This window comes from Xenopus tropicalis, chromosome 8, assembly GCF_000004195.4.
Source record: "Xenopus tropicalis strain Nigerian chromosome 8, UCB_Xtro_10.0, whole genome shotgun sequence".
In the NCBI taxonomy this organism is placed as follows: domain Eukaryota; kingdom Metazoa; phylum Chordata; class Amphibia; order Anura; family Pipidae; genus Xenopus; species Xenopus tropicalis.
Genome location: NC_030684.2, coordinates 101,596,488 through 101,623,103, shown reverse-complemented (window position 1 = coordinate 101,623,103; position 26,616 = coordinate 101,596,488). Strand labels below are relative to the sequence as shown.

The 26,616-nt window shown below is 38.2% G+C and overlaps 1 protein-coding gene across 6 annotated transcripts in view; it reads right to left on the bottom strand.

Moving 5' to 3' along the window:
• kcnh5 (potassium voltage-gated channel subfamily H member 5) overlaps positions 1-26,616 on the bottom strand; it is a 197,523-nt gene that overhangs the window by 120,261 nt on the left and 50,646 nt on the right. The window contains exon 1 of one of the 6 annotated variants that reach the window (XM_012968051.3): positions 25,570-26,221. The exons of 4 other annotated variants lie outside the window; for them this stretch is intronic. In XM_012968051.3, the coding sequence (XP_012823505.2) occupies positions 25,570-25,651 (82 nt within the window). In that variant the 5' untranslated portion in view covers positions 25,652-26,221. Of the gene's footprint in view, positions 1-25,569; positions 26,222-26,616 lie in introns of those variants that run through there. One more of the 6 variants, NM_001127437.1, reaches the window with a different exon arrangement.

Genomic DNA, 26,616 nt, shown 5'->3' with positions numbered 1-26,616 from the left:
ACTGATTTTATTCTCTCTCAGGTTCTCACAGACGTGCACACAGGGGCATATATATATATATATAGCAAGGATAATGTTGATGTCTGCACCATATCTACTCCTCCGTGCCAAAGGCAAGCTCCATTTCTTACAGTATTTGCTCAAGTATCCCATGGGCAGTAAACTTCCTACACAGTATACAGAGGAAGAACATGCCATAAGTCTCTACAAATATCACAGCAGTTACAAGATGATAGGGCATATTTATCAAAGGGTTAAAAAAAAGTGATCTCTATTTTTATGTGCGGTGGGGGGGGTTGCTTATTGACTAAAATTATTTTATCCATCTCATTTCTAAAAAATAAAAATCAGTGTTACAAAATTATTTGTGCTAGCTATATATTGGATATATATTACCCTAGGGTTCTATCTAGTATTCTAAAAATTGCAGCATGTTACAGGTCTGTATGGGAGCCCCCAACCCCCACCCAGCTGTTATTTATATCAGCTAACAAAATGACTAAAACACAATGAGACAGTGACTACTAACAAACTGTGACTGATGAAATCACTCATGAAAACACAGCCTAAGGCATCTCTGATTTCCGTATAGAGGTACATTTGCTAATATATACATATATATAGACATGAGAATACCTCCCTGACACAGGCATATTACATAACCCCTTTGTAGCAAATAAACAAGAATAGCCAGTGTTTAGAACAAGAAATAAGGATAAGGTTTTGAATTAAGTTAGACACTGCACAGTGAGTGTTGTACGGAAATAAGTGTTTAGCAGGAATTCAAAACCAAGAGGCATCACACATGGTAGAAACTGCATGTGGGATTCTGTAGGTTTCTGTAGGTTTGCTGATGCCACTAAAATGAGAAATCAGGTGGGTTTTCTGAATTGAAAAATTAAAGGGGTCAGTTTGTAACATTGAGGAGAACTGCAAAGATGAGGGAAAACCAGAGGCTACTGGTTGACAAAGAACTAAAAGTGGTTGTAATATTAAAATGTTGATAAATTATTGTGGTTCTCAATTTATTCCCTTAAATTGGAAATGTAGTATTAAGGACCAACCTATGTAGCTTAAGGAAACTAATAGAAACAAAATGTAAGGTACCAGTATTTAAAAAAAATGGCGACAGAAGCTTAAATTAAAGGACGTAAATATAAGTGTTTTAAAACAGCAGACAGGAAGGCAAAGATAGAAACTGAGGAACTGATTGCTTCACAGGCAAAAACTAATCCCAAATATTTTTAAAGGACATGTAAACCCCCTCACAAAAAAATGTAATCATTGAACAGCCTCTTTGAAATCTTTAAATACCTGCCACTCCTGTTCAAAGGTTAAAAGTTAGGATTCCTCTAACCCACTCAGCCCCCTCCCTTAGAAATCTACTTTGGCTCACAGCTAAATGAATATGCTCAATTTTTTTCAACTAAGGTTATGACACACCCCCTCCAGTCTAGCAGTCAGTGAAAAGATGGCAATGTTGGTTTCCATAGAAACTCTGCTCTAGCTGTTCACTCTGCAGGAAAAACATTTTACTCCTAACCTCCACTCCTGAGCTCAGCTTAAACCCTTTTAGTGCTCAGTCCAGTTCAAGACTTTTTATCAAAAAAAGTTCTGCCTGTGTAAGCCTGCATTCTTCATTACATTAACTTTACAGCGCACATGTGATGTTTGCAGATGTAAATGTCACTGATGATGTGTGAGAGGGAAAATGGCTGCTGGGTGAAAGCTGCTATTTGTTTTAGGAAAATGTGATGGTGTTAGCGAATGGTGGGGATATATGCAATACAAATGGTGTGGTTTGGGTGGGGGAGATGTGCCAACTTATATACATGGTAGCAAAATGTGGGGTTTACATGTAACTGTATCCAGGATATGGCACCCTTGCAGATGGAAAAAGGCAAAAAGGGTTACCAAAAAAACCTATTCACCTCTTTATGAAAATAAAATCTCTATACACAAAAAGTTGCTAATGCACAAGACAACACCTAAATCTCTGGTGAGAAAAGGTTCCAACAAACAAATTGCAAAGGGAACCAGTATTCTACAATTTGTTTCATAAGCTCAAAGCTTGCTCATTAGTAAATGTTTAAAGAATACGTCATTCTAAACATGATGCAACACAAGGTCTGAACATTGTAAAGCAGTAAACAAGAATGGATGCCAACAAAAGACTTTGTGGAAAACTTCACAATAAACAAGCCAATTATCAGTGGCATTTCAATTGCATTAACTGAAGATCAAACTTTACTCTACGGACTCTATGTACCCAATGGGTAAACCAGCTATTCCTCTTTAAAAGTCATTTTTTGTGCTGTTTACTGTATAGTAGAATCCATACAGAATAATACAGAATCCATAGATAATACAAATGTATTTGCTGTTGTCCTATATATTATGTAATTTTGCAAACCTTTAGATTCAGATCAACCACCAAAATCACTTGATATAGTTACATGGTTTAACATTTTAAACTGGGTCTGTCACAAACAGACATGCATTATCATCTAAAATTTCAGAACATGCCCATGTTTCCATGCACCAATGCAGTGCAGCAAGACTGAGTAACTACAGTTGAGGCAAGGAGGCCCATTTATTAACATTCTGATTTTAGTGGTTTTTAAAACCACAATTAAACTCACTTTCTGTAAAACCACGAATGCCAAGTGGTTTATTAAAACAGCCTTTAAAAAAAAAAAAACATAAACAAAAAGCACGAAAACCACAACCACAGATTGGCCAATTAAAAAAGGACAGCTGCCATTGACTTCTACATGACCTCTACAGCTTTGGTGTATTTTTACTTTTGGATTTGTCTTTGTGAAAAATAAAATAGTAAATGCCCCCCTTTTACAACTTTACCCTTATTATGTTACCATACGTTGCCTGTGTTATTTCAAAATGAGGCCCTCTCCTATCTAAAGCTGGCCATACACGTGGCGATCTCACGATGTTTCGTACGACCGTCGGTCGCACGAAACATCGTCAGATCCGCCACACACCATTCAGGGCTGAATCGGCAGGTAAGGAGGTAGAAACAATAGGATTTCTACCTCCTTCTGCCGATTCAGCTCTGAAGGGAGAATTTTGGTCAGGCGCCTTCTATGGCGCCCGATCAAAATTTTCTAACTTGGCCGATCGGCGAGCCGACCGATTTCAGCAGCTTCCTGCGATATCGGTCGGCTCGCTGACATGCCATACACGCACCGATTATCGTACGAAACGAGGTTTCGTACGATAATATCGGTGCGTGTATGGCCACCTTTAGTCTATGATTTAAGTTAATGTGATATTCTATGTAATAAACGAGTTGCCGTTTTTTTTTATTTTTTTTTTTAAATTACAAAATCAAGCTAGGGGTCATTTAAAAATATAATCCTTGGTTAATGTTAATATCAATCTTTCAAGAACAAATATCAAAAACAGGCAATGTGCAAGTTTGCAACTCCATGGTTTCAAAGGAATCCCAGCACAGACAAACCATCAGTCACTTAGAAACCTCTCTCCTTTATTCTGAAACACAAAGAAACAATGCCCCTTTGTAATAAAATCATTATGCAACATTACTCCCAAAGAAATTTAATTTCTCTACTGATGTTACAGACAGAGTTTTAAAGTGACTCCCTTAATGCAGCATTTAAAGCCTTTATAACTAAATATGCTAGAATATAAACAAAAACATTTGAACTATCAGTAGCAACACTGCTTATCTTACTTCTTAAAGCTTATGAGCTGCACAAAATATACATGTTTTAGATATTACTGAAAACCTGGTGTCATTTTGATTAGAATCATCATTGAGACTTTGTCTCATTGTTCGAGTATTAAATCTATTATTGAGAAACTTGAAATATACAGCAATGTAGTTTCCCATAGAGTATTATGCAAACAAACAACTCCATTTGTAACTGATTTACATGTGTTAGTGTTATGGGCTCCTCTACAACATAGCATTACTGTAGTAACAAGAGTGCATGGCAGAGGCTCTAGTAAAGGACGTACCACATTTGCCCTTGAGAAGGGAAGTGTAAGGTTGCTGGGACATTACTGGCTTAGCTAAATAGAGATGTATTTCATATTAACCATATTAACAAGAATAGCTGGAATATATAGTAACTTAGCTTAGATCATTGCTCTTTTATCTGCCAAAAAGTGTGTACAGTATCTGTATACAGTAAGTACTAAAGCAGCTTTTATTAAACAGAAGAACAGACTTCTGGTTTTTACTGTACAGGTAAAGGATCTTTTCTCTGGAAGGATGATTTCCAGAAAGCTGTGAATTACAGAAAGGCCATCTCCCACTGGGTCTATTTTAAACATTTTTTTTAATGGTTTAATTTTTCTATGTAATAATAAAACTGTACCTTGTACTTGATGGTAACTAAGCTAAATATATTTATATTGGTGGAAAAACAATGCCATTGTGTTTATATAACACAATGGTAGAATATGGTAAACCAAATTACGAAAAAACTTCTTATTAAGTCCCTAGCATTCTGTATAATAGGTCCATTACCAGTACAGTTGGCTTTTGACAAAACAGCAGGAAAACAAATGTGTGCCCTAATTTAAAAGGAGAACTAAACCCTAGAAATGAAGCCTAAAGGTTTTGCATATAGCCTCTCTGTAACAATAATGATCTAGTACCTCAAAGTGGTTAGAAAAGCACTCCTAATTTGTTAGGCGTGTCAGTGACAATGCACATGCTCAGTGTGCTCTAAACAGCTGTGGAGAATCTAAGGTTAGGGGTTGTCACAAATTATCAAGCTGCTTGGAGCTGCTAACACCTTATCTGGTTACTGATACTGTTCTACAAATACTTATCAGGCATTGGGGATGATGGAAATGTACTTAGGCTACAGCAGTTGGTCTCTATAGTTCAAACAGATTTAGTTAATACAAAATACCTGGACAGAAAATAATCTACTGGCTGGAAGAAACAAAGAGAAACCAGTTATTATGTTCCATAACAAAATAGCTCCATAAAAGGTGTCTGCCAAAGGATGACTACTCATTTTAACCTGCAGTCTATTGGAAAGTTAAAGAGCTGCAATGGCTTGTTATATTGATTTCCCATTTAGCTGATGGTGCATAATTCTCTGTCTAAGACTTCATTTGCACAAGAGTTATATTGCCTCATATTTTTGGAATGACAGTTGGATCTGACCATAACAAATCATATAAATTGTAAGTGCCGTGCAGAAGAGTAGCAGTCAGGATAACGTGTAACAGAAAAGATACCAAAAAGGGGAAAGGGGGTGTGCAATGAGCATCAGTCAGGGATGGCAGGATTGTTAGTATTTACAGTAACTGAGAGAAAGAGAGCAGGTTATGAACAAGAGAGAACACTGGGAGAAAGGAGGATGGCAGAGTATCAGACCAATACTTTGGAAAGGGGACCAACATTTAAAAGGTGAATAAAGCTATTAAAGTATATTAATTAAGGTTTGTGACTAAGAAGAAGAATGACTAAGGGAAAGGGTTTTATGAAATGGAAAATGGTACCTTCCTCCATTCACCTGCAAAAGCCATGTTTGTGCTTTAAAATGCACTACAGTAGCATGTGTGTATTATCTCTGCACCTTTGGGAGAGACTGTACATTATTTTATTATTAACATTTTTATATAATTTCCAGCATGTATTATAACTGCTGGTATGTGTCTAGATTTCTAGTGAGCATTTACCCTAGAAATGTCCCTTTTGCTAATGTCAAACACTTTAAAGTTTAGCAAAAAGAATCTTGACCTGCCCTATTAGGGAAAAAATCACTTTGAGTATATAAAGTCATGGAAGAAACAAGAAGCAAAGAACCTAAGAGAACACCCAAAGGGCATTAGCTTAAAAGAGGAGCACATTCTGTTTGAAATGAACAATTTAATCCAATGATTTGGACAATGATTCAGGATAATTTGGAAAGACAGTTTTGGATTTTTGACTCATATGGATTAAGCTCTAAAATAAATGAAATAAATATATGGATGATTACTTTCTCTGAAAAGCAGGGTAATATATGCAACCAGAGTGTTATTCTTCCAGCATTCACTGCAATTTCTTATAAGCCATGCTCACAGAATAATAACTTGTGCACACCTTTATAAATGCGCTTCAATCTGTGTGCATGTGTTCTAACCAGCAGAACCCTTGGTAAAGCTACACCATACACCAACCATCATTCAGAAGGATGGCATGAGCGCTGAACCAGATAAATAAAAATTACAGCAAGACAGTAATATACAGAAGGAAAGGGATGGTGATGTGTGTGGTACAAAGTAAAAATATTTGAGAAAATGTTCTGCAAGTGATGCTGAAATGGTTCCACATTGGTTTCAGATATAAACAACAGTATACAACAGTAACAGTATACAATTGCCATTTTTTTTTTTAAATCTTTGTTTGCATAAATCTGAAGAGTTTTGGTTGGATAGCACTTGATATGATAAAACCATTATGCACTGAAGTCCTTTATATGTACTATTTGGGTAAAAGTAATCATATAGCTCTCAGATTTTGTTTCATTCTATCAAAGCAGGACCACAGCATACCTCCCAACTGTCCCGATTTTCTGGGGACAGTCCCTCTTTTAACAGCTCAGCCCATACTCCTGGATTCTTACTGAAAAGTCCCTCATTTCCTTTTGATCTCCTGAACTGGACTCTAAAAGAGATACTATGTTTCTCAAACTTAATTAAATAGGTAGCTTTTGGCAGAGAACCCAGAAATCTTAACAAGCTACAATTGTACTTAGATACAATTGTAACTAATAAGCTAAATAGCTTATTAGTATGAAAGGACATGTAAAATGTATTTTACTGACCAAAATGTTTGGCTCTCCCCAGTGAAATAGATTGCTACGTTTCTTCCCCAGGCTGGCGCTCCTGTTAGGAGGAAACTGCACTGGCCTGTGGAAAAACCTCTCTAAAAGCTGTGCCAGCATTTTACTCACCTTTCTACTGGCATCCCTTGTAAAAATGCCTTTTCAGGCATGCACAGTAGAGTAAACCCAGCAGATCTACTTTACTGTGCATTTGCAGAACACCACGTGCTGAAGAATAGAAGAGCGAAGGTGTTGAAATACTAGCGCAGCACTTAGGTAGCTTTTCCATGGGCCGGTGCTGTTTTCTCCTAACAGGAGCACAGACCCAAGGAAAAGCTAGCGATCAAGGCACCTCCCCCAGTGAAATTCACTTTTACATGTCCTTTAATGCAACATTCACTAAAGTCTGCCTAAGATAAATGCTTGCATCATCCAGGTCTTAAGGCTACTGCCACACGTGGGTGATTCTTGGGCTGCAATGGCCACCATAAAGGAGCTTTTAGGAGAATCGCCTACTTGTGGCAGTGACCTTAATGGTACTGGGACTGTAAGGAACTGAAATAAGCATTGTGAGTTCTGGCTTAGAAGTAAAAAAGCGAAAGGTCAACTATTATGGAATAGATCCTGTATTTATAGCAAATAATGTTGCTACTGCACTTAAGCTTCACGGAAGTTGCTTTGCTGGCTTGAGTATTACAGCAAGCCAGCAGTGTCAGCAACATGGTCACCATGTGTTAAAAAATACGATACATTTCAAGGAGCCTAATGTAATAAGTGTCTAGAAACAACCTAACAATCAATGATAAGGCTGCGAAAGATCAACTCTCTCACTGCACTACTGTGCCTTCTCACACCCTGAAGTACATAAGGGGTCAATTCAATAACTAAAAGCACACAGGGAGTCTTCGGCTGCCTTTTTTGCCAAAGGCCTAGTTTGTGCAAAGTGGCTATGTTAAATAGCATTGGCAGAAATACTGAAGCAGCTGCATAAAGAAGTTTTAGATTATATAACATTTCATGGTCAGAGACTTCTAACTGTAAAGTGTCACCTAGCCTGCTTTCTACTTTAAAGTGAAGCAGGTAGACCTACTGATATCCATTAAAAGCCTGGATGAAAAATAATTGCTCTGTTTGCATAAGCTGCGTTGACCTAGAGGGGTTCTGGTAATTCCCATAGTAATGGCAAAACTAAGGCAAACAATTAATACTATTGCACACAGGTTGTATATTTTTAAAGGCCCATGTTTATGTCAGTAAAAGAAAATTACAACCTCAAAGAGGACATTATAAATAGCCATAAAGGACTGGCAATCCACAGACAATAACATGTTTATACTTGAGCCACCATAAAGCAATGCAAATGCGGAGTTGATTTCCCTCTGCCCTGTCTGTACCCACAGAAATAGACTACATCAGGGAAATAAGGAAAATGTGGTCCTACAAACTGCGCACCAGTTTTGTAATTATAAAGCTGGGCTACATTTACTAAACTCACCTCCCGCTTCCTTCATAAACAGGAAAATTTGTTCTTCTAAGCCAGTGATCCCCAACCAGTGGTTCATGAGCAATATGTTGCTCACCAACCCCTTGGATGTTGCTCTCAGGGGCCTCAAAGTAGGTGTTAATTTTTGGATTTCTGGTTAGGAGGCAAGCTTTAGTTGCATAAAACCCAGTAGAAAGCCAAACAGAGCCTTCTATAGGCTGCCAGTCCACACAGAGGCTACCAAATATCCAAGTATAGCTCTTATTTGCACCCCCTAGAAACTTTTCCATGCTTGGGTTGCTCCCCAACACTTTTTCCATTTGAATGTGGCTCACAGGTATAAAAGGTTGGGGATCCCTGTTCTAAGCAGTAGCCCTTGGGCAGCTTATTATCAGGGGCTTCTCAGTGGACGAGTAATTAGTTTTATCAGCTCCTTTGAAGTTCTTTGGAACCAGAAGTGACAGGAAATACTAAACTGAAATTGGCTTCATATTCTTGTTTAGTGCCAGATACAGTGTAACGGACACTGTAGATATTTCTTAGTTAAAACACAAGGCAAAGAATATGTTCAGCACTAGCCCACTTCATTCAGCTAATGTTAAAAAGGAGTATATACTACCCATTTAAATCGCAATCTGGTTAGCAGAGACAGTGAGCCCTGAATTCAGAAATACTGTGCAACAAGATTTACCCCGGGCGGGAGGGACAGGCAGCTCGGGAGGAAGAGGGACAAAAAGTAAATAAAAGGGCATAAGGGGAAAATGTAAAAGAATGGGGACATAAGAAGTGTTTTAGTGTAGCAGAGAGGGGCAGAGAAAAAGAACAAAAATGCCTAAATAACGTGGCAGAAACAGGAAACATAGCAGAAACAGAACAAAAGGAAAATTGCCTTAAAAGAAGTGAAACAAAAAAGTAAAGGGCAAAAGTAAAAGAACATACAGAAAGGGAACCGAATGGAAAAGGCCACTGGATAACATGGTGAGCCATATTTGACTTTTCAACATTACCAATGTAGTCACAGTGCGGCCTACAGCCCAACATACCACTGCTTCTTACTATTTCATGTATTTTTTTTATGCCAGTGCAGACTTTGTTTTATTAAATATTGTGCTTGGTGTGCCAGTATCCACTGCCTCTTACTGCTGGTGGTGCCATTATTCATGGGTTCTTGTGTATGCACTTGGTATGCCAGTGCCCTTTGCTTATTACTATATAATGTTCTGTCTGGTGCTTGGGGTGCCATAATTTCTCTTTATTATGTCATTAGGGGATCAGTACCCACTGCTTCTCTCTATATATAATGTCTATGGGGTACTCCATAGCCTCTGCATGTAATGTACTTTGGGTGCTAGCATTAAATTCCTCTCATGGTATAATGTGTTTGTAGTGCCTGCATTCCCAACTCTCAGTGTTAATTGTACTTGTGGTGCCAATGCCCCCTGCCAGTGCCGCTCACTATATAATGTGCTTGTAGTGCCTGCATTCCCAACTCTCAGTGTTAATTGTACTTGTGGTGCCAATGCCCCCTGCCCGTGCCGCTCACTATATAATGTGCTTGTAGTGCCTGCATTCCCAACTCTCAGTGTTAATTGTACTTGTGGTGCCAATGCCCCCTGCCAGCGCCGCTCACTATATAATGTGCTTGTAGTGCCTGCATTCCCAACTCTCAGTGTTAATTGTACTTGTGGTGCCAATGCCCCCTGCCAGCGCCGCTCACTATATAATGTGCTTGTAGTGCCTGCATTCCCAACTCTCAATGTTAATTGTACTTGTGGTGCCAATGCCCCCTGCCAGCGCCGCTCACTATATAATGTGCTTGTAGTGCCTGCATTCCCAACTCTCAATGTTAATTGTACTTGTGGTGCCAATGCCCCCTGCCAGCGCCACTCACTATATAATGGGCTTGTAGTGCCTGCATTCCCAACTCTCAATGTTAATTGTACTTGTGGTGCCAATGCCCCCTGCCAGTGCCGCTCACTATATAATGTGCTTGTAGTGCCTGCATTCCCAACTCTCAATGTTAATTGTACTTGTGGTGCCAATGTCCCCTGCCAGCGCCACTCACTATATAATGGGCTTGTAGTGCCTGCATTCCCAACTCTCAATGTTAATTGTACTTGTGGTGCCAATGCCCCCTGCCCGTGCCGCTCACTATATAATGTGCTTGTAGTGCCTGCATTCCCAACTCTCAGTGTTAATTGTACTTGTGGTGCCAATGCCCCCTGCCCGTGCCGCTCACTATATAATGTGCTTGTAGTGCCTGCATTCCCAACTCTCAGTGTTAATTGTACTTGTGGTGCCAATGCCCCCTGCCAGCGCCGCTCACTATATAATGTGCTTGTAGTGCCTGCATTCCCAACTCTCAGTGTTAATTGTACTTGTGGTGCCAATGCCCCCTGCCAGCGCCGCTCACTATATAATGTGCTTGTAGTGCCTGCATTCCCAACTCTCAATGTTAATTGTACTTGTGGTGCCAATGCCCCCTGCCAGCGCCGCTCACTATATAATGTGCTTGTAGTGCCTGCATTCCCAACTCTCAATGTTAATTGTACTTGTGGTGCCAATGCCCCCTGCCAGCGCCGCTCACTATATAATGGGCTTGTAGTGCCTGCATTCCCAACTCTCAATGTTAATTGTACTTGTGGTGCCAATGCCCCCTGCCAGCGCCACTCACCATATAATGTGCTTACAGTGCCAGTTTCTGCTGCCATGCGCTGACTGCTCTAACTGTATATATGTTGATATGTTGATGCTATTAACTATTTCTGTGTTGGTATAATGTCCTGGACATGACAACTGCAATGTCTCCATGGCAGTGAATGCTGCTAAAACATGCTACAAACATGCCCACAAAAGTGGGCTTGGTCAAAAATTTCAGTGGCATGCCCATTTCCTGGCCGCCCAACCAAAAACATCTTCTGCTGCCCCTGTTGAAGACATCTTTAGTTAACCTTCCAATATATGATTCAAGTGACTCCTGAACAAAATCTTAAATTGTTCAACAAACTTCAGGAAATACTTTTATCCATGCAGGAAATAAATAGTAAGTTAAATCAATCTACTCTAAGGAAAACTAAGAAGAGGATTGGTAGGACACATTATATTAAAATGTTGATGTCATACAAAAATGTCTTTGTAGTTCATGGACAGGTTGGAGTAAAAAAGAAATACCTGCAAGCCGTAGCAGAACTACTATGAAGGGGTTGGGGCAGGGGCTGCACCAGGCCCGCCCTCTCCAGTGGGGTCCACTATGGATACCACGGAGCTGCTGTGAATCATGGCAACATGGATGGAGCCATCAAGAGCCATGGTCTATTAATACAAATCATAGTTTACCTTTTATAAAGTTAATACTATGTATATTACTTTATACAGGGTCAGACTGGACTTCTGGGATGCCAGAAAAAATCACGGTAGGCCCTGATCCTGCGGAGCTGGTAGCCGCAAAAAGTGGTCGACAAGTGCTGTAATCAGCAAGCGGCCCTGGAGGTTGGGCTCCTAGTTGGGCTAAAGTACCTCAGTCCCTCACTGACTCTATCTTATAAATGTCTAAGTATACTAGAGGGCCACAGGTTAATTTCTTTTTTAAAACATAATTCAATTGTGGGGATCAAAATAGTGGCACAAAGCAAAGCACAGAAAGAAGACTGGGACAGAGGGAAGGAAGGGACAAAAATCAGCATACTCTGTTGTGCAAATGGCTGGGCATCAAACCAAACATTATTCCTGTCACATGCCACTACAAATGGTGTTGAAGGCCTTTTTAATGATGCATAAAATGCACTGTTTACAGCCAAGTCAGCATCCTAAGCACTATTTAACTGATGCACTATTTAACTGATAGCTGTGAAGTGCATTAAATGAGCTCACATCTAAGTACAGTATAACCACAGGTTCCTTTTAGTGTTCAAAGATGTGCGTATATGGCAGCTGGTGTTAAAGCATTGTTATGACTGACTACATTTTCCGACTCCAAAGAAAGATTCATCTATAAATTATGTATTTAGCAATAGATAAAATTAGTGTTTGTGATGGAAACACTCATACAGTTAGTGCAGTAAGTAAACACAGCTTACATGCTGAGTGGGCAAAAAAGCTCACTAAACAAATGGCCTCTATTTAAAAGCATAATGTACTTAAGCAACTGGAGATGGCTTGGCTTTTATACAACAAAGGCACAGGCATGATGCTTTTCAAGCAACCAGCAAGGGGTAACAATTAAGGCTATGAAAACAAGAGTAATGTATTGTTATTCTATTCAGGATCTCTGTGTTCTCCAGCCTTGGCCTTCACTGTTATCCCGTACAATATTGATGAGCAGTCCATTATTTGGTTTTAACACGAGGTGTTACTGGGTCATGAAAAACTAAGAAGGTGCCTTCTCACATGTCAGCTCAAGTGCTTTTGGATAGTGCCTTTCTCCATTTGCTTGTTTGCAAACAATTGATCAGGGCTGCCAAGTCATTCCAACAAGGAGAAACATAATAAATAGTGAAGCTCATACATACTTGCATACTAATTTAAGAATTTAAGATGCTCTTTAAGATCCTGTGTGTTCTACACACATTTATATATATATATATATATTGGTTTCCTATAATTCAGGGATCCCCAACCTTTTATACTCGTGAGCCACATTCAAATGGAAAAAGTGTTGGGGAGCAACACAAGCATGGAAAACATTCCTGGGGTGCAAATAAGAGCTATAATTGGCTATTTGGTAGCCCCTATGTGGACTGGCAGCCTATAGAAAGTTCTGATTGGCTTTACACTGTGTTTTATGCAACCAAAACTTGCCCCCAAGCCAGAAATTCAAAAATGGGCATCTACTTTGAGGCCCCTGGGAGCAACATCCAAGGGGTTGGAGAGCAACATGTTGCTCACAAACCACTGGTTGGGGATCACTGCTATAATTAATCAAAGATAAATTGGTTGAAAAATAAAGATATCTGAGTTTTGCTACAATATTTATAAAGTCAGCCAGGCAATGAAGAGAACAGCAAAGCAGAGACATATTGCTTTCAAAGGTAATTATATTCACAAATCAATTTAACATTTGTATGCTTCTCTGAGCACTTTATATTTATTTTCAAAGATATTTGCTTTTTCTGACTTCTAATACACGTATAGGATCCCTTATCCAGAAACCCTTTATCCAGAAAGTTCCAAATTACAGAACGGCCATCTCCCATAGACTCCATTATAAGCAAATAATCCCATTTTAAAAATGATTTGCCTTTTCTCTGTAATAATACACCAGTACCTTGTACTTGATCCCAGCTAAGATTTAATTAATCCTTATTGGAGGCAAAACAATCCTATTGGGTTTATTCAATATTTAAATGATTTTTAGCAGACTTAAGGAATGGGGATCCAAATTACAGAAAGATCCCTTATCCGGAAAACCCCAAGTCCCGAGCATTCGGGATAATAGGTCCAATACCTGTACTGTCTTTTGGCTCACTGACAATCAGCAACCCAACCCTAGGGTTAACTGAAAAGGAGGACACAGACAGTTAGGGTTGATGACATTCTAAAGAAATCTGTTTAGATAAAAGTCATTAGCATCTAAAACTGCTGAATCCCAGAAACCACTAAAAACAGAAAGCATTGTTGGTTTGGGCTTTCCTTTATGCCTATGCAAAATATCACCATTAAACAGAGAATGCTCACTTTGTGCTTAAGAAATTAATTCAGAAAGAGGCAATTTCTAGCAATTTATATGTTGCTTCCATGACCTAGGTTAACAGCCGATAAGCTATTCCTACAGGCAAGTGTATGACTTGAACCAAACTCAAAACTATTGCCTATTCCTTTTCATAGAAGATTTCCTCTGGCTTTTGCCTTTCTCTTCCTGCTCCTACAAGAGCACCCAGTTTATTGGGATGCCCGTGGATTGCACTGTCATGCTGTCCTGAGAACATTTCATTTGTAGGTTACGAGTTCTCTCAACAAAAATCCCTTTTCTCTGCAAAAACTGAATGCTATCCATATAACTAAGGCATAATCTAACCAGCTCCATAGAAACAGCAAATGGTCCTAAATTGAATTCCAATGCTTTCCTCTAGAACATTTTCTTAAGATAATTAACTCCATTCAGAGAGCTCCAACAGATGATAGAGAAGACTGGTGGAAATGGCAAGTGAAGACCACGGTAGCAGAGTTATCCTGGTGTCATTTTAAGATAATATGGATATACAAGGTGTATATATACATATCTATATGTATATATATATATATCTGGATAATGGATAATGGACCCATATCTGAACAATGTATTGTTAGATGGGGAACCTCATTAACCCTTTGCTGTGATTTAGGGGGTTATTGTTTTTTCCTAACACTGATTCCTAATTATGGCAGTTGGCAATATATTAAAAGTAATACAGGAATGGGATCCGTTATCCGGAAACCTGATATCCAGAAAGCTCCGAAGTATGGAAAGCCTGTCTCCCATAGACTCCATTTTAATCAAATAATTCAAATTTCTAAAACTGATTTCCTTTTTCTGTGTAAAATAAAACAGTGCTTGTATTTGATCCCAACTAAGATATAATTAATCCTTACTGGATGCAAAATAATCCTATTGGGTTTGATTAATGTTTTATTGATTTTTTTAGTAGACTTAAGGTATGAAGATCCAAATTATGGAAAGACCCCTCATCCAGAATACCCTTGGTCCCAAGCATTCTGGATAATGGGCCCTATACCTGTACCCTGTACAGGGTTAAGGTCACATGAGAGAAAACAGCTATTTAAAGTCGACCTGTCACACAGGCATAAAAAGCTGTATAATAAAAGCGTTTTTCAAATTAAACATGAAACCCAACTCATTTTTTTTATTAACACATCCATACCCATTATAAAGGCATTTAAAAATCCCAGTTGTCAATTATTTAATGCCTGCCCCACCTCTATGCCTTAGGCACAGAGGTGGGGCAAACAGTTACTTTCACTTTTAATTCATAACTTCTTAGATGTGACTGCACTTCTTACATTCCCCCTCCCTCCTCGCCATTTCATTTTGTAACAGTGCATGGATATGGGTATCAGGTCCCCCCATACTGGCACAGAAACAAGATTTAAGCAGGATGCAAAGCACATATAATTGTACTCCCTTGGACAGTGGTTTGAAGGATGTCATGCAAAATATTGCAAAATATGAGCACCAGTGCTTATTATGACACATTTTATGTCCCACTGACTTCAGTGGATTATTATAAGGTCTCAGGTGTAGTAAAATAGTGGTGCAAATGATTGCATTACTCTGGTGCATGGTGTTCATTCATGTGTAAAGACAGCAGCAGAGCATTATAATGAATTTACACCACATTTCCACATTTTTTGGGTGAATAAATCATTTTACACAGTTTTATAAATATGCTCCATGTGATCCTGATCGACTCACTGTAGTTTAAAGGGAAACTATACCCTGAATATTGCAGGTCTCAATAGAAATACAGTATATTGCATAAAACAGGCTGTATATAAAACACTATTCATAATAAATAAAGCCTTTTCAAGTTATTATTATTATTTTTTTAAGAATGTGCCTTTGCATTATCCTATACAGAGGGAGAGTATTAAATGCTCTCAGACTCGTCCTCACACACAAAATATAATTAAAATACAATTACATGTATAAGCTAGGTTACACCAGCCATTACCTTCCATACTTCTTCCAGTTACAGTAAAATGCAAAATGGGGGCTCACATGAATAAGCTATAAAAAGGACAATATTTACTGATATGTCTAAAGCAATATGATGATTCTTTGATAGGTCTGTTGTTATGATATAATCTGTATGTTCTAAAGGTATAGTTTTTTATGAAAGAATTGCAATTACCTACTAAAATTACCTACTAAAAATACCACTTCTAAAGTTTACACTACAGCTCTAATCAGTAACACCTGCAACTTACATAAATAAAAGGAAATAAAGATGTATTATAATACATTACATTGTTATTGCTGCAATATCAAAACATCTTGTGCAAACAAAACTTTGTTCTTAAAGGAAAAGGAAAGCTACTGATGCATTTTACTGCCAATAGATTAGCCACAATAGTGCCACCTAGAACGCTATATTTATTCTGCAGAAAGCTTTACCATATCTGAGTAAAGACCCTAGAAGCTCCTGCAGTTTGTTTAAGATAAATGATAAATCTGCTACTACGGGCGACTAACTGCTCCAAAATGCATTGCCTCAACTTTACAAAGCTGTGCAAAGCTGCCTGCAGAAGGCAACTGTGTGGAACTTCGGAAAGCCAAAGAGAAGTGTTTCCACTGGTGACTCAGATTGTTCAGACTTTTCAGATTTTACAAGAATGTGAATACTCTGTTTTATTTGCACAATCTTTAAACATAGACACAATTTTAAAACACTAATTATGCTTTCCATTATAGTGCAGGTGTAACAATAGGTAAATAGGTAACAATAGGTGAAGCATACTACCCATGTGCTGCTGGGGGAACAAAAGTCCAGTGGTCTTAACTGTAAGTTTTTATTATACAGGTATGGGACCTGTTATCCAGAATGCTTGGGACCTGGGGGGTTTCGGAAAAGGAGTCTTTCTGTGATTTGGATCACTATACTTTAAGCCTACTAAAAAACATTTAAACGTTAAATAAACCCAACAGAATTAATTTGCCTTCAATGAGGATTCATTATATCTTAGTTGGCATCAAGTACAAGGTACTGTTTTATTATTACAGCAAAAAAGGAAATCAATTTTTAAAATGTCAATTATTTGATTAACATTGGAGTCTATGGGAGATTCCCTTCCTGTAACTTAGAACTTTCTGGATAATGGGTCTCCAGATAAGGGATCTTCTTTCCAAAGCTTTTGAGGGCCCTAAAACATTTTACTGTCATGCTCAGTAAACTCTAGATATGCTGCTGATGCAAGTAATGCTGCCTATAACTTAAAAGTATTTTAAAGACTTAAAGTGTTATTAGCAGGGTAAGTAAATGATCCCAATTCCCAACAAATGGACTCATGCAGGAAGGTCAAGGCTTTCATCTTCAGCCATCAAGTGCTACCTTATTCCACAGATTCTGTATCTATAGATTAAGCTACACTGAGTTCTATTGCAGTTTTACTTGTAAACCCTACTTAGTAGGGTGCCATGCTGTTCTCATTGTATGTCTACAGTTGGTAATCCTGTTACAGTATCTCTCAGTACAGTAGGCTGATGATTATATCAGACAAGGAAAAATGGGGGTAGAAAAGACAACAAACAAAGCACATGATTATAGTATTCATTTACCTGCAACTCCCCAGCTGCTGTTGAATTACAGCTGCCAGTACCCCTTGAGAGTCTTTGGCTGGATGGATTTACTAAATATATCTAACAATCATCAAACAACACAATATGTTCTATTATCTTTTATTCAAGAGATGCACAACTCACAACTGTTGAAATACTGAAAAATGATGTACAATTAGCATATTTCCAGTTCATCACTTTCTTAGTGATGAACTGGAAAACATCATTACTGAAGCATACTGAATATATAGTATTTACACAGTAAAATCAACTCATATTTTCCACTTCATTTTTAAATATTGTTGGCTTAAGGGTTTTTTTTTTAATTCTCCTTTGTCACAGAATAATAGAATAGGTAAGTATTACGGTGTCAGTGGAATGTAACAATATGCAGGTAGTAGGCATTTTTTTAGGTTACATTTATCTGTCACCACGGTAACTTAATTATTCACAAATTAGTGATTCTACAGCATGATGTCACTTTTATTGCATTTGTGTAGAAGTATAAACTTTAACTTAATCATATAATCTATATTTCAGGCCAAAATCCAGCTCCTCTTGCCTATTCCTATGCAGGATATTTAGAAATTCACATATATGCATTCAGAAGGTTATTTTAAAAACAGGATGGTTAGTGTCTTTAAACTGGCCCAGGACCTTATTAAGGTCCTGATGATTTAACTCTAAACATATGACAGAAATTAAAGAGATAAAATATCTTCTACTGTTCCATAACACTATCTATAAAACACTGCCAGTGATTTATGAGACTATCCTCCAACATTAACGTTACGATGTCAAATTAATTCAATGATAATTGATTTTTTGAGTTATTGTACTCAAAAATTGTATATGTGTATTATGTAATACCTTTTATTGCTAATTCGGTAGTTATTACATTGTGTTTTCTCTGAAGGTTCTAATCTTGACCGCCTGAAACCATATAGCTGTACCTGCTGACACAGCCTGCTATTCAATTGCCTTTCTCTCTTTGTTTCAAAACTTAAATAAAACTTTATTTTAAAAATGGTAAATACTGCTGCACAGCAATGCCATTTATGTCATTATTGTAACTCTGGCCACACTGGCTGAGAAAAGGAATATCTGACCCATCTTGGGTCATTCAGCTCAATATTAGTTCTAGCTGAACAGACATGTCAGCCAAAGACACTGTTCAGTTTGTTAAAACTGATTTTCATTTTTTCTGTAATAATAAAACAGTACCTAATCCAAACAAAGATATAATGAATCAGTATCTAGTAGAATTCTAAAATAACTAGTAGTGATGAGCGAATCTGTTCTGTTTCGCTTCAAAAGATCCGCGAAACGGTGAAAAATTTGCGAAACAGCGAAAATGTTGTGCAGCAAAAAAATTGTCGCAGCTATTATTTTGTCGCACGGCTATTACGCCCGTCACTAATAACTACACTTTTCTGAGTTTTCGTGAAAACCATTCACCACTCATCCGAGTGGCTTCTTCAATTCAGAAGAAGATACAATGAATCCTTACTGGAGGTTAAACAATTCAATTGGGTTTAATTATTGTTTAAATTATTTTTTTGTAGATATAAACTAGGGATGCACCAAATCCAGGATTCAGCCAAGATTCTGCCTTTTTCGACAGGATCTGGCTTTGGCCGAACCCATGCCTTTGGCCGAACCGAATCCGAATCCTTACAACATGTAACTTTTTGTCACATAAACACAGAAGTTGAACATTTTTCACTGCGTGCTTTGCATATGGTTCTCTTTAACACTTCCAATTCGGTTTGGAATCTTTCACAAAGGATTAGGGGGTTCAGCCAGATCCTAAAATAGTGGATTCAGTGCCTCCCTAATTTTAAGTATGGTGATCCAAAGTATGGAAGGTCCCTTTTCTGGAAAACCTAACATCCCTAGCATTCTGGATAACAGGTTCAATATCTGTACTGAAAATCTGAGCTAGCACCCAGGTAAGCACTAAAAGGTAGGGGCAGTTTGGAGGAGTGGCAGTATGTCAACATAGAGCTGAAGAACATAGGCATAGGTCAAAACTTTACTATTAGTGCATTACATGGATAATGTATCAAGCCTTTTGTTCCACAGCAAACCCAGTTTCTATTTTTGATTTTCCTTTAGTTTAGTACTAGTAGTATCAACCTACTGTTCTTGTGGAGTTACTTTAGACACTGTATAGTACTATATAAAGGATGATTCAGATGAATAAAAACCTTTAAAGACAGTCTTCTAAGTATTAACTTGCATGACCACATAACAGAATGATTCACGAGCAGCTAAGAATGGAAAACTAGTCTGAGAGAGTGCAATATCTAAGAACACAGTAGGCATCAGGGAAGGGACTTCCAGCTACAGTAGAATCAACCTGTGCACAATTTAAAAAGGCAAAGAGACAATAAAACTTATCAAAGGCCTTTAGGTATCCACATTAAGTCATAGTAAGTGAAATCTACTCTTAGATGTCCTGTTCTGCTGTACATACGCTTCTTAGATCCATACAGATATTACCCAGTGGTTTGCTGTATATTCTCTGGAATAATGTAAAGCAGTGCTTATTTTACATTTGGTATACCCATCTCCACCAGTTCTGTTCTTTAAACAGGGCTGCAAATGAACTGCACACTGTTGTACAGAATGCATAAGTATACAGTAGATGGGATGCTATAATACTTCCTTGTGTATGGTGAGGAAAAAATCTTTCCCAAGAATGTCAAAGCAATTTTTTTTTATTGAAATAGGCATTTTAGATTGATAAAAAACATAAGACCTAATATAAAGCCAAAATACATAAAGCAACATATTTTTCATTTTACTACATAATCATTAATTTATGTATTCCTTAAGCATATTTAGTTTTTTTGTTATTTCCTTTTATTTATATAGCACCAACACATTTACTCAGCGCTTCACAAAGATGATACATTGTTCATAGGTCACTATCACATTCACACATGCCAAACCTGTCTGTATATTTTTACAGTGTGAAAGAAAACCAGAGGACCCAGACAGACAAAGGCGGAACATACAAACTCCTGACAGATAGGGCCCTGGCTGGGAATAAACTCAAGACCACAGTGCAGCAAGTAAAGAGTTCAGTGCACACAAAAAATGTGGTGCTTGTAGAGAACTGTATATGAAAGCAACATGAGAAGTCATTTATTAAGCTGAGGACAGGGTGCAAAGGATATAAAATGAGAGCGGTTCACCATGTTTTTGCACTTTGTACCTACACTCCAAAATAGTAAATTATTTAGACATGCACGTAAAGGAGCACATAGGCCATAGGCAGCAGTCATAGGCCACAGTGAATTTCTGTACTTACCTCATACCCAGCCCCCAAGTGCTTTTAGACTGATCACTGAGTGCACTTTCAAACTACTTTGTGCTCTTGGACATGCGTCCAAGGACCCCTTCAGTTTGTTTCAATAGTCCACACATTTGTGCACACATAGCTAAAAGAAACTGTAAGGAATGTTGTATACACTAATAATAAACAATTTTGGTCTGGACAAATTGTCCACATTTATTAGAATAAGGCGTGCCTATTCCAGGCATCTCTTGATAGGCAGACTCGTGCATATATGGTAGTTTCCTTATTTTACACTAATGCGCATGTGCAAAACTAAGTCTGCAGTATGAGCTCCTAGAAAATATAAGAAGCATGGTGGTGTAAGTTTCCCACTTGCTTTACCACTGGCCCACTATGTTACACCCTAGAAACAACCAGTTACACACCCAACAGCCCAGTTACACTAACCAGTACCTGCTTTTTCCACTCTATCCAACCAGGCCCTTAATGCACCCCAATCCCATCACCCTTTATATCACCACTCTGCCACCTTTACATCTCCTATTGCATCTGTTTTAGGACAGATGACATGGAAAGTAAGAACAACAATAGTGGATTGCTGGACTACAGTTGCAGTAATAAAATAAAACAGATAAGTGGCAATAAATGACAGATAGGGTAAGATGACTACAAGCAAAGATGCTAGTGTAGAAAACAGACTATAAAACAAATAGTGTTTTTTAACTTTTTAAAGACATAAAGTGGTGGACTCGTGGTAGACTCAGGCTTGGACTTTCTCGCCTTAAGCCACTCCTACACCAAGCCAAGGCTTCTAATTCTTCAGCATTTTCAGCATTATCATCACAGTGATTCCTAGCATCAAAAGGCAGTGACTATCAACATTAAATACACAGTGACCCCATCAAATGGGACAGTGATAATAACTGCGTTGGCCATCATCAAATAGCACAGTGATCCACAGAAGAATAGCAAAGCAAAATTATGCCATCATTAGTTGGAGTACTGAATAATCACAGAACACTTTAGCTGGCCATGCTGGGCTATGGGAGGCACAATAGTCTGGGGTACACAAGTAAACAGTATGGCAGCTGTCTGCATTCAGACAGCTAAAAGGGGCTGTTCATGTTCATGTTCAGCAGCTCTCCAGTTTAGTATTTCAGAAACACTCTCATTGCTAGGTTCTTATTTTCCCTAGCAACCAGGCAGTGGTTGAATAAGCAATTGGAATATGAATAGGAAAGGGACTAAATAGGTAGATGAGCAATAAAAAGTAACTACAGGTATGGGACCCGTTATCCACAATGCTCAGGACCAAGGGTATTCCGGATAAGGGGTCTTTCCTTAATTTGGATCTCCATACTTTAGGTCTACTAAAAAATCAATAAAACATTAACTAAACCAAATAGGATTGTTTTGCATCCAATAAGGATTAATTATATCTTAGTTAGGATCAAGTACAATGTACTGTTATTATTACAGAGAAAAAGGAAATCAGTTTTAAAATTCTGAATTATTTTATTAAAATTGAGTCTATGGGAGACGGGCTGTCCGTAAGTGAATCTGTAGGCCTTTACTTTTAGCTACTGCCTGCTTTCAAACATTACAAATATATTCTTCAGCATTTTTTTATGTAGGTCTGATCAATAAATAAAATATGTACTTTAAACAGATGGGTGTATTATTAATAAGAAAGAGGAAGATTACATAACAGTTTAATGCAAAAATCTTTAAACTACAGCCAGCCAGCCGCTACCAATCAAATAATACCTGAACCAGCCAATTCCAGCTTCTGTATCTAATATAACATGAATTTAACAAATAAATCTACAACATTGTCATTCAGATTCAAGGCCCTACATCTAAGGGTGGGTAGTACTGCTGCTTTGCTCCTCTGCACCTCTGATTCTAATGTGTAAATGTGATTGAGATCTTAGACTGTAAGCTCCACTGGGGCAGTGACCAATAAACTCTATAAAACACTGCTTAAACACCAGCGATATATAAGAGGATAACAATAAAAAAATGTCCTCCATACAAGTAAAAATAAATTCCTATGTAATAGCATTGAGCCATCCAAATTAGTCGTGGGCCAATAATGTATTATGTTTGAGCTTCAGATTGTATTAAAAGTGTATGAATTGACTGGGGGCCATAAAAATCCTTCACTTCCAGCTACTGCCAGCTTTTGCCAGCTCCAAAATTTGTGATGTAGGTCTGATCAATAAATAAAAGATGCATTTTAAGCAGTCTGGTGTATTATTAATCACATGCAGGGAAAAAGAACATTAAATAATACAGTTTAATGCAGAAAGCAATGCACCACAACAAATAACCACTACAATCTTGAATAATTCCTCAAGCCATATGCAGTTAACATGTAAAAGCTAAAATGTAACCAAAACACAGACCTTTAGTCTGTGAGAGAGACTCAGCATCTTTCATGAGTCTGGGGAAGGTTACTGCTGATATGCCATAGTAAAAGAATAACCATCACATCTCCCCCATATCAGTAAAAAGAAAAATCCCATGTAAAATTAGAGACATTTTCTTGTAATGTATTTGAATGCACTTTCTGACCCTGGTTGGTGTTTAAAGTCGGTTTCCAATTAAAGGAGTCCTGCACCTAACAACTAATTGTTTTGCATAATGAAAGCAAATGTAATTATAAGCAATTTTCTGCTAAATATTAATTCTGCTATATATTAATAAATATATTTGCTAACAGAAGCAGTATGTCGGATTGTTCATATGTTTTGGGCTCCTGGCTTTGAACCTTGAAACAATGTAACAGAATCCAAAGATTAGCAGTACTTAACAGACTGGCTTCTGCTCATTTCTATTAATGTCTATATACTTATTTAAACTGAGTATAGAACTTTCATACATGTATTTCAGAGATCTATAAAATGAGCAAAGCATTTAACTGGTTATAAATTACGGCAAAAGTGTTTTTCAACTTTTTAAAAGAAAATAAGACTTACAATGACCTCTTGTGGCAAACAATAAAAGTAATACAATGCACTGGGTCTGTAGAAATAACACTTGACCGTATGTAAGAATTCTTTGGATTAACGAACACGAAATTGTTGCTGCCTTATAATACACTATACTTAGAGAAGCCTTTTACAAACCAGCTATTGCAACAGGGAAATGTGTCCGATATAGAATAAAAAAATACCTCATTTCCCAAGGCAATTGTGTTTACTGTATATCCTGCACAGTACATTATGCAATAGGGTGAAATTGTGCGATGGAATGTACTAGCACAATTTTAGATGTTTATCAAGCAGTTGGGCATTTCATGGTTAAAACAATGTTTAGAGGTTATAAACATAATGATACTACATCTCAGTGTAAATGTGTTGGGACTACACAAACAACAGCTATGAACTAAATGCGTTTCTTTTGTCTCTCGTTGTGTCAAACACAGTAAATAGTACTGTCAGTCTGGCCAACTAAAGTTTAGTTTTAATCATCTATAGAAACGGGACATAGAGCAACAGCAGCAGCCACTAGACAGGCTGTCTGACTTGTTTGGCGTTTTCACTTTGACATTGAGCATTTCTGTACATACTGGGAGCAAATAACCATTATTATTTATTATACCACTATTAAATAAAAATACACGTATTGTGCAATAAAACTGCTGAAGCCAACTCATTCCAGCACAGGCATTGCAACTGACCTGATGCACAGATGGAAGGCTATGCTGACTGTAAAAGCATATTACTAATATATCCAATACATAATTTAGCTTCCAATAAAAATGATTAGGAAACTTAGTCAATTCAACCATACTCTGTCTGAATAGGTCTTTCCAAACAAATAGATAAACACAGCCGAACATCAAACTATTTCCATAAGTGCATGCATGAACTAACCACAGGTAAAAAAAAAAAATCTTATACAAAGTAATGTGCACTGAGCTGACTGACACTATGTTACATATCCTAATATACATGTTCAAATATACTACTCCTGGATTATTTACTGTAATTAGCTAAACGGAATTTAGCTGGGATCTAAGGGGGGAAATCTCATGTCGCCTTTATAGCTAAATGATATACTGTAAAAGCATCCAGTTAAAATATCTAGCGTATGAAGCTTTCCTTGTGTTGGAAGTATCAAATCTATGCTTTCTGGCTACTGGACTACAACTAGCAGCACCCACTAACAAAAGATACTGGACTTTATAATCAACAACAACTGGAAGAGTTAACTGCACATTTGTGTTTTAAGAAGGGTGCAGAAAGTCTGTCCTGGGCAACAAATAGTTAAAAACTGTGAGCAATTTGAGTGAAGCACAGGAGGTCCTGCCATAATAGAGCCCATCATTCCTGGTGTCATGAAAGGGAAACAAGTTCTGTCAGATTTAATATGCCAAAACAGTGTATAGCCAGTGGCTCCAATGGGACCATTATAATAGTTTGAATTTAGCTAGAATTTAGCAGAGCACACTATAATGTACAGTTGCAGGCGTAACAGAATAGTTAGAGATAGCCAACACTGATAGCCTGAAACTTATTATGAATAGATATGTTATAATTTCTGTTCCCTTTAGTAAACCCCAAAGTGCTTGCACCCGTGCTCCACCCAGAGTGCCACAAATTAGTGGCCAGTTTCCCCACACTCACATGCTCTGATTACAGTGGGACTGGCTCACAGGGTAAGGGCTGATAGGGGGCTCGCTTACCACTTGAGCGCCTGACAATGTTCTCCAAAAACGTGTTCTGCGGTGCCACCAGCCCTCGTTTTCCCCCCGGCATCCTGTGCATGGGTAGCTCCTGGGCTGGGATGCGGTGCTGCTTCTGACACTGTTTGTGACCGAGTCCGGGTTAATAGACTTGGGTGGGATGAAGCAGTTCATGGTAACTCTCCTCGGGCTGCCTGCGCTGAGACTGTGGCACGGCTGCACACAGGGCTAAGGAGCTGCAGGCTCAGGAGACAGTGCGCCTGCGTAGTCTGGCTGCCCGCCAGCACCATGGCCAGCGTCCCAACGCGGCTCACACCTGCCTCTCTGCTGCCCGGCTAGCAGCACTGTCTGGGTGGGCCGCTCACCTCTCCCTGCATTACTTTGCTGCCTCTCAGTTGGTTGCACTCGCTCATGTGCTGATCAGATTCCAAGTGAGACGCTCATTTGTTGCACTCTCCTCCACTGCCTCCTGAGGTCCGGCCACTTAAAGAATTTTAGAAAGTCCTTTTTGACTCCCCAAAGCACCCATGCAAAAAGACAATTTACTCCCTAAACAGCTTTGTCTCTCCTGCACACTTGCACTCTGTGTTACTGTATATCCTGTGGGCTCTCATCCCTCGCTCGCTGCTGCAACAATCAGCTGCCGGCTCCCTCCCGCTCCTCCTCATTTAGATTAGTCACTCTCTGCCTTGGCTTTATTACTGTGCCCTCCTCCTTTGCAGTATAGTCCCAGTATATATAAATATATATATATATATATATTTCTCTCTCTCTCTATAATATATATATATATTTTATATTTATATTTTTTTTGCCTTAAGAAATTAGGTATTTTTTATTCTGTATCAGATGCATTTCCCCATGGCAATAGCTGTTTGTATAGGGCTTCTGTAAGTACAGCTGATTATAAGGCAGGGTAAGGATCAGCACCAATTCTGAATTCATTAATACAAAGCATTCTTACATACGGTCAAGTGTTATTTCTACAATCCCAGTGCATAGTCTTATTGCTTGCCACAAGAGGTCATCGTTAGTCTTATTTATTTA